This window comes from Empidonax traillii, unplaced genomic scaffold, assembly GCF_003031625.1.
Source record: "Empidonax traillii isolate 1590-97213 ecotype Southwest subspecies unplaced genomic scaffold, ASM303162v1 scaffold20:size5563877, whole genome shotgun sequence".
NCBI lineage: Eukaryota > Metazoa > Chordata > Aves > Passeriformes > Tyrannidae > Empidonax > Empidonax traillii.
The window spans coordinates 1,476,237-1,489,388 of NW_020955213.1; the positions used below are offsets into that span (position 1 = coordinate 1,476,237).

At 37.5% G+C, this 13,152-nt stretch overlaps 1 protein-coding gene across 3 annotated transcripts in view; it reads right to left on the minus strand.

The window, feature by feature from the left end:
- The window catches only part of STAG2 (stromal antigen 2), a 38,322-nt gene that overhangs the window by 14,745 nt on the left and 10,425 nt on the right, over positions 1-13,152 (minus strand). For 2 of the 3 annotated variants that reach the window (XM_027898130.1, XM_027898120.1), the window contains exons 1-16: positions 12,951-13,145; positions 10,645-10,796; positions 9,455-9,528; positions 9,217-9,340; positions 8,837-8,935; positions 8,660-8,739; positions 8,065-8,172; positions 7,132-7,243; positions 6,431-6,548; positions 5,611-5,714; positions 4,914-5,006; positions 4,630-4,719; positions 3,389-3,592; positions 1,834-1,904; positions 1,471-1,558; positions 1,271-1,351 (exon numbers count right to left, since the gene is read on the minus strand). In XM_027898130.1, coding sequence (XP_027753931.1) covers positions 1,271-1,351; positions 1,471-1,558; positions 1,834-1,904; positions 3,389-3,592; positions 4,630-4,719; positions 4,914-5,006; positions 5,611-5,714; positions 6,431-6,548; positions 7,132-7,243; positions 8,065-8,172; positions 8,660-8,739; positions 8,837-8,935; positions 9,217-9,340; positions 9,455-9,528; positions 10,645-10,796; positions 12,951-13,131 — 1,779 coding nt within the window. In that variant the 5' untranslated portion in view covers positions 13,132-13,145. Of the gene's footprint in view, positions 1-1,270; positions 1,352-1,470; positions 1,559-1,833; positions 1,905-3,388; positions 3,593-4,629; positions 4,720-4,913; positions 5,007-5,610; positions 5,715-6,430; positions 6,549-7,131; positions 7,244-8,064; positions 8,173-8,659; positions 8,740-8,836; positions 8,936-9,216; positions 9,341-9,454; positions 9,529-10,644; positions 10,797-12,950; positions 13,151-13,152 lie in introns of those variants that run through there. The other variant, XM_027898138.1, reaches the window with a different exon arrangement.

The window sequence follows — 13,152 nt, forward strand, 5'->3', positions numbered from 1 at the left end:
ACCTTCAGCCTGGAATTACTCACTGGACTAATGAAGTCTCAGCATGATAGGGGAAAACCACCCTAAGCTGGCAGAGGTGTTCTCTGTTATAAAATCATTGGTTACAGAGCATGATTTTCCATTCCTGCATCTACCAGGAGCTCCAACTACCACACCCTGAAGTGAAAATAATTTTAAAAGAAAAAAACCTATACATCCTCACATTAAATGGATTATTCATTAATCATAAATTATTAATGCCATGAGCTCCCTTTGTTTTCTCCCTAGTAAACTGTGACAGTCACATACATTAATTACAAGTATGGTAAAGTGTTTAAAAAACCTGAAGAATTTATTAATCTCCTCTCTGACATAAAGAAAGATGGGTTAACAGTAACTCTAATAACAAAGTGCAACTCCAGCCTAAATTTCCAGTAAAAGAGCACTCTTCTTACAGCACTGTAGAGGGCTTCCAGAAAAAGTATGTTTGATTATAGCTTTTTTTCACATTTAAAGAAATCATCAAAACATTTCAGCACCTACAAACCCCACTCTAAACCATTTAGCCTTTCAGAAAACTTTTTTTCCATGAGGCAGTTCACACAGCCTGATCACCCTCTTCAAGCAATGCTGCCCAGTGGATACAGGAAACCTTAATCCTTCCTCCACGATTTTTCAAGAAGTGAAATTAGAAAGATGACATTTGCAAGAGCTTTGCCCTTCAAGATTACTATAGATAGAACCAGAACAGGCCCTCTCATCATTCCCTGAGAAAAGCTGAAATTGAACTTCATCTTCTCGTGTCTTTATGCAACAACATATTTAAAAGACTGATGAAGAGCAAAGTAGAATTGCAACATACTGACCAATAAGAATACTCTGATAGTGTGCAAATTCTTAGATCTCACTGACTTGTCACTGATAATTGTTAGTAAAGAAATTCCAACTCACTACTGAGTACTAAAACTGACTACACTTTTACATTTTGCATTCTACCCTTCCTTAGTATTGTTATTATGCCTGATATCGTATTTATTTACAATTACTTTTAAATTCTGTTAAATTAAACATAATGTTGACATTCAAATAATGTAAACATAACAACTGAGGGAAACACTAGGTTTGTAAGTCAAGCATTTAACTGCTAAACTATGAATTCTGACAAACTTATTAGAAAAGCAGAATTAAGCAGATAGCACTATAAAGAAAATTCTTAGTCTCAAGACTCACTTGATGACACTGCAGCTATGTACAAATATTTATTTACTAATACAACGGGAACAAGGCATACCTTTGTGGAACTGCTTTCAGTAACTTTTGCTAGCTGCCAAAGGATTACATAATGAGTACACTGCAGTGCATGAATAACAATCTGAAATCAAAAGGGGAAAATGCATTAGATGACAAAGGCCAAAAAAAAAGAAAGAAAAAAAAAGACAGCAACAAAAGCTATTTGTTGTTGTGCCTGAAGAACACACTTAAACTACAGACCTGTTCTGGCATGTCTCCATTTTCAATGCCAGTTTTCAATAACTTGTAGTTGCAGCCAAACAAGTCCCATCTTGATAGGTCATGAGCACTGAAAGCAACAGAAATGAAGCAAAATGTAATTTAACTAATACCTTTTCTGCAGTTCGAGGTTAACAGCTACTAAAAGCTTAACTGGTCTAAAAAAAATAAACTAGTGGATAAAGATCCCAACCATAAACCCCTCCCTCCCAACCACCACCAACACACAGAAAAAAAAAAAGCAAAAAATCCTCGTGAAGTTACATTGGAAAGAGATATCAAATTAAATCCAAATCAAAACAATGAGCCACACCACCAACCCCAAGAGGTGTGTGCAGAACTTACTTGTGAAAAGCAGTGATTCTCTTCAGTGTTGATAAGACTTGATATGCATCATCTTCATCAGGTTCCTCCCCCTATTTAATAATCACACAGTGGGTTATCTCAAACACTCTAAGCAAACTGGGGAGCTTTCTAAAACCAAACCCACACACACAAACTGCAGGGTGTGAGGGGGTGGGGACCTGATTCTAAATTATTTATCAATGTCATATTTGCTTTCAGAAGAGTTAGAGAGATAAGGCATCAGTTCATGTCTAGAGATGGACTCAATGATCTTAAAGGTCTTTTCCAACCTAAACGGTTCTCTAATTCTATAAAACACTCAGCAGCAGAAGGAGAAACAGGGAAAGGGGGGAGGGGGGAAGGAGAAGGGGTTAAAAAAGGAACATCTAGGATAGCAGAACACAGTGTATAATGTAGGTGCTTCTATTTTCTCTGAAGAATCCAGCAGAGGCCACTGTCAGACAAAAGACACTGGACTAGATGGGCCACAGGTCAGTACTTCAATTTTAGTTTAATCACAGAAAATGGTCTTTGAGAGAGGTAAGAGAAGTGATTTGTTCTAATCTTCCCACAAGTTCTGACAAACTTGCATTTAGTGACAGAAAAGGAGTAAAAAGGAAAAGGTCCAAAAAGTATCTATTCATACATAGGATAAACTATCTGAGGTTAAGAAACTCCTTCTCGGTCGAGCAGAGATAATGCAAGTTTTACTGTTCTGTAGTTGCACAACCCTGTCAAAGAACTATGGATTTCAACAGTTCCACCAGAGTATTTGCCATTTTCCTTCAAGCCAACTGACATCTCATTTCCTTGCTTTACTCTCATTCTTTCTTTTCCTCACAAAAGGAAACAAATGGATAACATTTCTTGTCTAGGGTTTCTAGAGTGGAGTCCCAGTTCAGGACAAAGAGCAAGAGAAAAAAGGAGCAGAGCCTGATAAACCAATGCACCTAAGAAGAGTGGAGAATGAAGCTGTCAAAAAGACACTTCCTATGCTCCTTACCACCAATGAGGAGGAGAAACAAGTTTTGTCTGAATGTCACAGATCCCACATAGTGAAGTTAAATACTCCATCAGAAAATTCTCACTTTTCAGATCAGTACAGTGTGGGAACAGTTATTTTTAAGCTACCAACTGCATCTGCTTGCATTCAGGAAGGGAGGGGGAGTGTTTTCTAGAGATTTTGGTATTTAACAACAGCAACATGCAATCACAGGCAAGACTAGCAACAGTAGTACATCTGAGGAGAATCCTAGTGGAATTACAATACTACAACTCCCAAAAACATAAGCCTCAAAACCCAAGAGTAAAAAGTTCAAATTCCCAAGAGAAATCTGTCAAAAGGAGATCAAAATTAAAGACAACTGCCCTAATATACAATAATAGCCTGTGTTCACAGACTCACAGCGATGATACTGTTGTGTTATTGCACTTAACAGTTTGGGAAGTCAGAGGGCACTCCCATCTCTAACTCACTGACTGGCAGAGGAAGGCAGAAAAACATACTGGAAATATTTACAAGGGCAGGAAAAGTTGATCTTGCACATTAAAATACCTCTTGCAGGAAGTCCTCCAGAAGTCGATTAAACTTGTCTGCCAACTCATCTATTAACTGACTTCTTGCAATGTCAACCCTGTTAAAGATGGTGAACTCTTCATTACAGAGAGCGTGGTAGGTTTTGGAACAGGCTTCCAAAACATCTATATCTGTGTGTTTCTCCACAATATCCCGGATTTGTCGCAGTAAGGCATCCAAATGCTACAAGGAAGATGAGCCAGAGAAGAAAAATATGTAGTCAAATATATATATACACACATGCCTTTTAATAAACCTGAAGTAATTTAAAAAGGTAAATTCAATGTATTACTTTTGTAACTATGATACAGAACACAAAACACAGAAAGGCAGTGAAGCTTCTGAGAAATTCAAAGTCTGCTTATCAAAAACCAAGCAGAAGCTTGTCAAAGACCCAAGATGCACAGCATTTTAAAAAGTCATTAAAAATTTGCAAGTGTCTGTATGGTTTTATCTAACACTTGAATTTCCACTGACAACTGAACAACACAGAAGAATTTACCTCCTACTCACACAAACAGTTATACATGGTCTTAAAAGCTGTCTAATTGAAGATTTATTTTTCCAGCATGCTAGTGCTGGCACTGGAGCCAGCTTCAGTCGTTCTTATGGGCCTGCCCTCAGCCTGAGCTGCTCTCTGCTGCTTCATCACTGCTGGCTATGCTGGCAACCACACAGTTTATCACTTATTGACTCTAATGATTTCCAGCTACCTGCTTCACAAAGCAACAGCACGTGAGAAGGAGAAAAGAGAGATGAGAACAGCTTTGACAACTTCATCATCATACCACTTAAAATGAGAGCAGGAACTACATAATTTGGGATATGGCACTTTTCCCCTTTTTCATGCCATGAAGATGGTGGCTTACCACTTTCAGCGATCAGAAAAGAAAAAACTTACTGAGTTATTTCTAAAAACTTTTATCTGCCAGGTAGCACATCTCAAAGATGACCATAACCCAACAATAAATGTTCTCAAAGAAGGTTCATCTGATTGGCAAGATTTTCTGTTAAAACCTGCCAGACAGGCCTTAGAAAACTCCAACTTTCAGTATCTCTAAGAACAGCAGCCAATCACAGCTCTGAAGGCCAAGTCTGAGTCTCAATAAGGGTTACAATAAATAAAGTCTCATTTACACAAAAAACCACATCTAGAATGGTGACAGAAATTCCAGTGACTAAGTCCAAATTCTGGGATTTTTTCTTTCGTGTTACCTTACCTTTTCTAATCGTCCTGTTGTATAAATTTCCAAATCAAAGTACTGTGGCAGCTGCAGTAAGTTGGTGACTTTTTCTGCATCTACAGAATACTGTAAAATTGGCAAGGAAATGAGTTTAAATAAAACAGTTTTGGACAACATAATTCATTATAGAACAAGCAAATGTTAATAAAGAGTAGTAACAAAACAAAAATACTTATAGCATGCCATGCCATTAATTACAGAAACTATACTTGTAAACACTTCAGCAACAGTCCATCAGCAAGAAATGGAATTAAACCCACCTTTGCTAGCAACTGAGGAAGTGCCACTGCAAAAAGTTCAGTAATTTTTGTCCTGTCATCCAGCTGGGTTTTCTTTTCCTTTGCTGTCAGCACCTGAAATATTGGTATTGTGAGGATTTTACAGCTAGAAGTTCTGGAGCAAAGTTTCATTATCATAAATGAAATAATGTTTAGGCACACGGACCTCTAATATCACTCTAAATCTAAATGGGTTTCTTATGAAAAAAGCACCAGTCCTGAGAGCAGTTCTCTTTCCTGTTTAATGCCTCAGTAAGAGGGCTGCCTAAACACTACATAATCATAGAAAAGCCAGCTGGTAGACTGTCCTCGTTCCAAGAGACTACAGAGTGTATTTTCCTATCCCTCATTTTGCTCTTGCACACTGAAAATAGTTTTTAACTTTTCCCCAGCATTGATTTTTGTCTTCCTTTCCAAGCAATACTGCTTTCAAAATCAATTTTCTATTACCTTTAATAGTCCAAACAAATGCAGCAGTTCAAACAGCATTAAGCAAATGCCAAAGTCCAGAAGCAGTGAACCAGCCAGGGCAGTCGGACACTGAAGGCTGGGGAGACTGAGGCTGAACTTCCAAACTCAGTCCCTTCAGCAGCAACACCTACAATCTTTTCCTTCTTCCCACCATGTCCCCACAGAGCCATTCCCACATTTCTAGATGAGAAGTTTTTTGGCTTCCTACCCTTTTTCCTGTTCCTCTTCCCACAGGAGGATGACATTCAGCCGCTTGCCGAATGGTACAAAGCATGATTTCGATCAGTGCACTTTCCTGTCTATCCGTTAAAGCTGGAATTTAGGAAACAGATGTTAACACACAGCTTGATTTTTCATCTTCTACAAAAATCAAAATACGTTTGGTTTTTTAAAGGAAGACAGACAGACATTAAGGCCAACAGCTCGTTTCCAGAGGTGGGGATGACAGAGGGGATAGACGAAGTAAGCACCTTATAAAACAATAGCAGAAAGTATTTAAAATGCAGGGAATATCCCTGAATGAGTCACAGGACAGGATGAAACAGCTACCAGGTTTTATAATCATTTTAGTTCCTTTTCAATTTTCAGAGGTCCATTTACCAGGACCTACGAATTACAAAATTATGCCAGAGGTTTTGTTTGGGTTTACTGACATTAAAGAAACTACAGTATTTTTCTATATGGTAGTTGTAACACTCAATAAATGAACCAGTTTCTCAAGCAACTTTGTTTCTCTGATGCCAAAAGTGCAGCCTGAACTTGTGGAACAAGAAAGTAATGGGACTCTGCATGCTTATTTCTTCTCTTTTCTTCCCACCATTATTTGTCCGTCTCATTCCTACATCAGAAGTGATCTCCTTCTACTCTTCCTTACATTTTACAATTAGTTTTAGTGATTGATTTGTCATAGTCATGGAAACACAGAGAATACATGGGGACTCATAAATGTGAACATCTTATTTCCTTATACATCAAGACCAACAGAAACTGCACAGCAACATCAACAAAGACCTAGAAAAATCTCTTACGTTCTTCTCCATTGAGAGGCTCCTCCAGCAGAAGACTATTCATACATTCCCAGTCCTTCAAGAGGTCTGTTGCACAGTCCCACATGCTGTCCACGAGATAAGCAGCATGTTCATGCAGCTAAAACGAGAAGAGATGAAGTATCTGATCAGCAATGAAGTTCACTACAGAGCTATAACACAGGAGATTTCTTGCACTTGGCTCCTGCCCGTGGCAAAAACACAAAGCAAGCTTTGTGAGCTCTCTGGTTAAACAGAAGACTCTTCCCCAATTAACTTTAAAAGATGAATCCAGACCAACTGCTACAAAGAGTAGCGCTACAATATCTGTCAGAACTTGTGAGATAGGTGGGTAAGGATTGTGGTTGTGGTTTTTTTTTGTTCTGTTTGATCACTGCCCCCTTTTAAATCTCCTAAATCACAGATTTTTTACATCTATACATCAGCATGTAGAATGACAGAATATCTGTCAGAGTAGAACTCAAAACCTGTCTCAACACTGTACTGACAGATCCTTCAAATAAAAACAACCACGCAAAACAGTCTTTCAACCCCCAGGTTGCTCAAATAACAGGAAAACCAGGACAGATTCATGGTTATTAATCAATAAGTGGGGAAGAGAAAAACAAGAAAATGAAATTTAAGAAAATTAGAATGAACCACAACAACCACAAAAACCAAGATATCCCTGGAACCCAACTTACTTCGCTTTCCAAAAAGAAAAACACTAACGTCTTCACAAGATTAGCATTTGGACTTTGTCTTCCTCTCCTTTTAAGTATTCCATCATCTTCAGCATCTCTGCGGCTGAAAAGCCTAAAAGAAAAGTTATTTCTTGACAAGTTTCCTCTCCATTGCCTTTGCCACAGTCAATTCACATCAAGATACTGTTTTTTACACACTTAATACCTCGTTGCTCAGCTCAACATTCTATTTTGAAAGGAAGTCGTTTGGGACAAGTATCATTTGAACAATTTCATATATGCTGAGTGGATATTTCACTGACTGTTTGCAGCAGAATGTATAATTATACCAAAATGCTTTAAAAACATCAGTGATAACTGCAGGTGCTTGAGGTCCTATGAACCTCTTTAGCAAACTGTTTTTTGAATCGCCCCACAAGACTTTAAAGCAGCAAAGAAATACTGGAACGAGGTCTGAAAAGTATTAGATGAAAAGTCTATTTTGTTCTCCTACACATCTGAAATATGTTGGATTTTTTTTTTTTTTTTAAACAGGAAAATGTTTTCTGAAATGGTCATACAAGCCAATGGGGAGAGGGAGAAACCAAAAATGGGAAAACACTCCTTATTATGCAAGCCCAAGTTTAGGCATCAAACCACATGAGCATTTTAAGATGCTTCACAGTAAGAATGGGAAAGGAAAAGACAGAGGAATATTTTTATTATATTCCCTGAAGGTACAAGCTTTTGAAGTGCAGCCTTCAAAACTACTCTCTATTTCCCATTCAGAAAAACTACAATAGTTCAGGAACTACAGTAATGTTACGCTCTCTCATCTCTCTTAAAGCCACTTCATGATTCAGGTTTTTCCTTTTCTTAATTAAGAGAACCAGTGTTAATGCACACATGAAATTCTACAGGAAGAAGAAGTTAACTGTAATTTCTCCATCTTACTTTTTGTAAAGGAATTCCCCTGCAGCAACTGCCACTGGCCGGTGAGCTGAATAAACCAGGTGGTAGACATTTTCACAGTCTTCTGCAGTCAGAACTTCTTCACTACTCCTGGGATAGGGATGGCAAGAAGGAAAGAAGAAAAAGAGGTTAAGAGATTATAAACCCTATTAAGGAAGATGAAACTGAAGGAGAATCGAAATGTTTTCCTTCAATCTGTTGTGCTAAAACCCCAAAGCCTTAGTTCCAAAGTCTTCCTGAACAAAATATACTGATCAAGTATAAGCTTTTGCTGGAAGGTTATGCTCAAATGTTCAGCTACTGTGTAATGTTAACATTCCATGATAGCTTCTAACTAGGAAGGCTGAATCCCAAATTCCATACACCTACCTAACTGTGGCAGATAACTAACACTGTTCTAGTCAGATTGCTATTACTTTTGAAATTCCCATTTGTCTGAGTGTAAGATGCATAGATATTTCTAAAGACTTCAAATTATCTGAAGTGTCCTGCTGCTGCCTCACCCACAGGGAGTGGAAACATTTTTTAAGTTTCAATATCAGTTACAAGTCAGATAAGAAAATATACATGTACTTACTGTAAAACAAGAGTGAGTAATTTTATTGCTTGGACTGCAACATCATATTCTTTGTCAAGAGTCATAGACACAATTCTATCCTAAAAACACAAAAGAAAATATTTTTCAAGAGGAAAGAAGTGTAATCCAACTTTAAAATTAATAACACTGTACCTAAAAATAAGAAGTTGAACTAACCTTGAACCGACTGGTGAAGAGTTCCAATTTGGAATTAAGCTCTTTATTATAGTAAAGCCCTTGCAAAGCAGTTAGGCATTTGAGTCTTACTTCTCCTTGCTAAAATAAAAAATAAAGAACTGAATTAAAAGTCAACTATAGGATACAGATGTGAACTTTATATCATACAAGATAAGTTCCTTTCACAGTCTGAAGTGATTCAAATATTAAATGCTGTCCAGATATACTACCAATGATCACATTAATGACATAAGAATATATCCTTGTTTGTAACAAGCTAATGAAGGAAAAAGCCAAACAAACCCCCAGTATCTGCAGTTAGCTTCTCTGTAAGTCAAAACACACTTCCTGGCTCTGCTCCTTTCCCCAGAGCAGTTTACCTTATCATGCATAGTCCACCCCACATATTTTAAGTAGCTGTCATTGAGAAAGGCATCACTGTACATCTTCATCCATATCCCAATCTCTTCAATGCAGATGGCTCTGATTTCAGCAATTGCATCTCTGTGGAGAGAAGTGGGGCAGGAAGTTCAAACAGATGAATAATTAGAAATAACCTGCCACCGGCTTCCAAAATAAATGAATGAAGCTACAAATTACTTACTACGAGAAACTTACCGGTATCTATGCACAAAAACACCTTTAAATATTGCATTCATCATGTTTTCTATTTCATCCTGATTTTCTTGAAGCTGCAAGAAGGTACAGAGTACATACACAGTGAGGAGCACTTTTACAGTCAGATCAGATGGTGTTGATGTTACACAAACTAAATTAATGTTTACAGGTATGACCAACAAATCCTTTCCTGAAACAGTCACAAATCTGTTTCACAGTACAATATACTATTATTTAAGGAATTGTAACTAAAATTTGTGTGCTCTGATAGGTAAGTGTATGTATTATTCATATTAGGACTGCTCCTGTACACACATCTAGCACGACTGAATGGGTGTTCAAGGGATCAGTCTCAAACTGCAAGATCTTTGCAAGACAAACAGAAAACAAAAGTTGTTAAGTTTGGCTGAACTGTCAAGAAAACAAAAACCTTAACAGGTAACAGCACAAACACTGAAGAGCAAAGGTCAGGTGTTTCCTTTGATCAGAAGATTATTTCTAATGTCTAAAAAAAACCCAAAAAACACCCAAAAAAACCCCAACCAAAAACAAACAAAAAAAAACAATCCAAAACTACCCTCCCAAGAAGTCCCTACACAAAACAAACCACCAATTCCCCCCACCTCAAAAAAACTGAAACCTGAATGAATTAGGGCTTTCAACAAGACAGCGCTGTCAGCAGTGAATCAGCAAGTCTCTTTTACACAAAAGAAAGAAAATAGAAGTAGGCTGCATTTTCAGTTTTGATAGTGCTTTCTGCAGATGAAAAAAGCCTTATCTAAAGCCTTTAAACACACTTTCTGCTGAGATCGATGTTGACATTATAAAAGCAGTACTTTGCTCCAAGATCCCAGAGATCTTCTCTAGAAGCCAAAAACCAGTCAATGTATGGTAAATTTTGCTATGTATTCAAGCTTGGTTTAGGAAACTAGTCAAGAAATACAACAAAAAATTAGCTTTTACTAATTGCCATCTCTCTTACTAACTTTCCCATGATGCTACTATTTTTAAGAGACTATATTTATCTCAGAAAACCAGACAGCAAGAAGCACCTTTCGAAGTTTTTTAAACACTAAACATGAACAACTCGAAGAATTAAACGGAGACTAATAACTACCAAAACCGAGATTAATTATGAGTTGTCAGCCCTGAGCACTCATCATGTGCACAGCAGCTGGAGCTGCACTAACCTCCTTTCTTTTCTGGAGTAAGAGTTCCAGCCTATCATTAGCTCGTTTCCCAATGATTTTATTTCGTTCTGCTTCATACTGCCGCTGGGTGTTGTCCATGTTAATACTAAGATTTAATGCCACATTCACTAAAGCAGTCATCAGCTTCATGGCTACAAAAAAAAAAAAAAAAAGGAATTAGGATTATTTAAAAGGTTCTGATCGAAGAAAATTTACGAACAAGAATCTTGACGCCTCCTCCTGCCAAGTCTTTCTGGATTCATGAAAATATATTCACTGTAAATTTCTTGATACACAAACTTTGGCAGTGTTTTACCCAGCTTTGCATAATTACTGATCATCACAATAGATAAATAGCTATTCTGTTCTTTTCTGTCAATTTTGTAATGTTCTAAGCATTACTGTTGATTGGGAGATAGGATATGCTTCCTGTCCATAATGAAGGTAAAATGTAGAATTTACAAACAGCCCAGGAAATATTAAAAGGATTCCATTATCAAAGTCTGTAAGACTGACACCACTCAACCTTAAATATACAACAAGTTTCTTTCTTCAAAAGGAAATGTCTCAGACAACCAACATCACCATATCACACCAGTCTTTTCTCCTCAATTGAATTTTAACAAGGGGCAGGTTTTTTTAAAGATTCCTTTATTAGCAGAGGAAGCACATTAGCCAGAGAACTGACCAAAATACAAAACACGCTTGCATGGGCTTTTTCCTGTGTTTTTATTTCTAAATCAACTCTTTTTTAAAAGGGTGCAGACAAATATCCTTCTCCCAGAACGAGAAGGAGGTCAACAGTGTACTTGCTTTTCTTGTGAACTTCTGTAACAAGGCATGAGAGGGCTTGCACTGGCAGAGCACACACAGAACGTTCTTGTATCACCAGCATAAACTGATGAGCAAGACTTAAAGACACGCAGTTATTCTGAAGTATCATCTCACACTATGATCTCCAAGGAAATCAAGATTAAAGAACAAGTCTGAGCTCATCAGAGAACCCAAAATTACCACAAATAACAGTAAATATGGATACCGGGATTTTGTTGGCTCTCTATTCCATATAAAACACAACCTTCAAGAATACAAACTGTAAACTCAGATCAAACACACAAGTAATTACACAAAATCAAAAGAATTGACTACTGATGTGAACAAATGCAAACAGAACTGCTGAAAAAAAGTATTTTGTGTGACAGAAATTAACATGCAACAGGGCAACTTCTGCAGCTTTTATTCAGGTACAACTCAAAAAAAAAAAAAAGAAAAACAAAAAGGGTAAAAAGGGTAAAAAGTTGCTTTTTTCTAAAATTTGTATTAGTGATGTTACAGTAGTCAGAATTGATGATACAGCAGAATATGTAAATTTGTTCCTCTCTCCATAAGAAATTCCCAGGCTGGTGGGAGTCTCACAGCTGACAGGACAGTCAGGACTGAAGCCAGTCATAAACCAACAGGTCTAGGGAAGGTAACAGGAATTATTTCCAGTGTGGCAAAAGCTCAGGTTCACATACAGCCGAAATTCACCTTGTGCAAAGTAAAATTGCTACAATAACCTCACCTGAGGTGAAGCTACACAATGCCATTCACAACCCTTCCTCAGGAATCAATGCAGGTTTAGGACTTCTTCATCCAAGCTGCCTATCTTTTGTCCATATAAAGACATACTTCTTTAAAACACTCTATACTTAATTCATAAGGGATTTCTTCAAAATTTAACAGATTAGAAAAAAAATTCACGTGGAAAGGTCGATTACTTACAACCATACAGATATTTAGTAACTGTGGCACTGATGAAACACGCTTTAAAATTATTTCTAATGCAAAGACTGGAAATGCTACTTTACACTGTACCATGTCCTCAATGTGCAGCACAATTTAATGTGTAGTAAAAATTGCATCCAACATAAACTACAACTTGAGACTTAATGCAGAGCATAAACAGGCTCAACTGGCATTTGAGGTTAAAGATCCCTACACCCTTATTTATGACCAGAGACAAACTCGCAGAATCGATGGAAAGTCTCCTCCTATTTACTTTTTCTACCAGACTTAAAGGTAATAAAAATTAAGTACCAGACAGCTGGTGAAGAATGCTTTAAAATAAGGCTGTGCTTGTCAGTAACAAAAAACCCAATAAAGATAAAAAGCTGTCCCAGAACAAGTTGCATTAAATGAAAACTGTATCAACAATGAAACTGAGTTGAATGTTGAGCATCAAGAAGTTTAACCCGAAGACTTCTTGCCTGTGCAACACAAAACATCAGATGTAAGCGACACACAAAGAAATGCAGTTCACTGACCTGCCAGTGTGCTGGTGTGCCGAAATGCTCTGACTTGTGAGTCTGACAGCCCCGTGAGCAGTGAAATGACAGTATCCATCATATACTCATCATATATGATGCTGTACTGACACTGCCGGACGAGTACTCCAATGAACTCACAAAAACTGGATTTGAACTTCTTCCACTGGGGGCCAGCCATAGTCAGTGGGTAATCTCCACT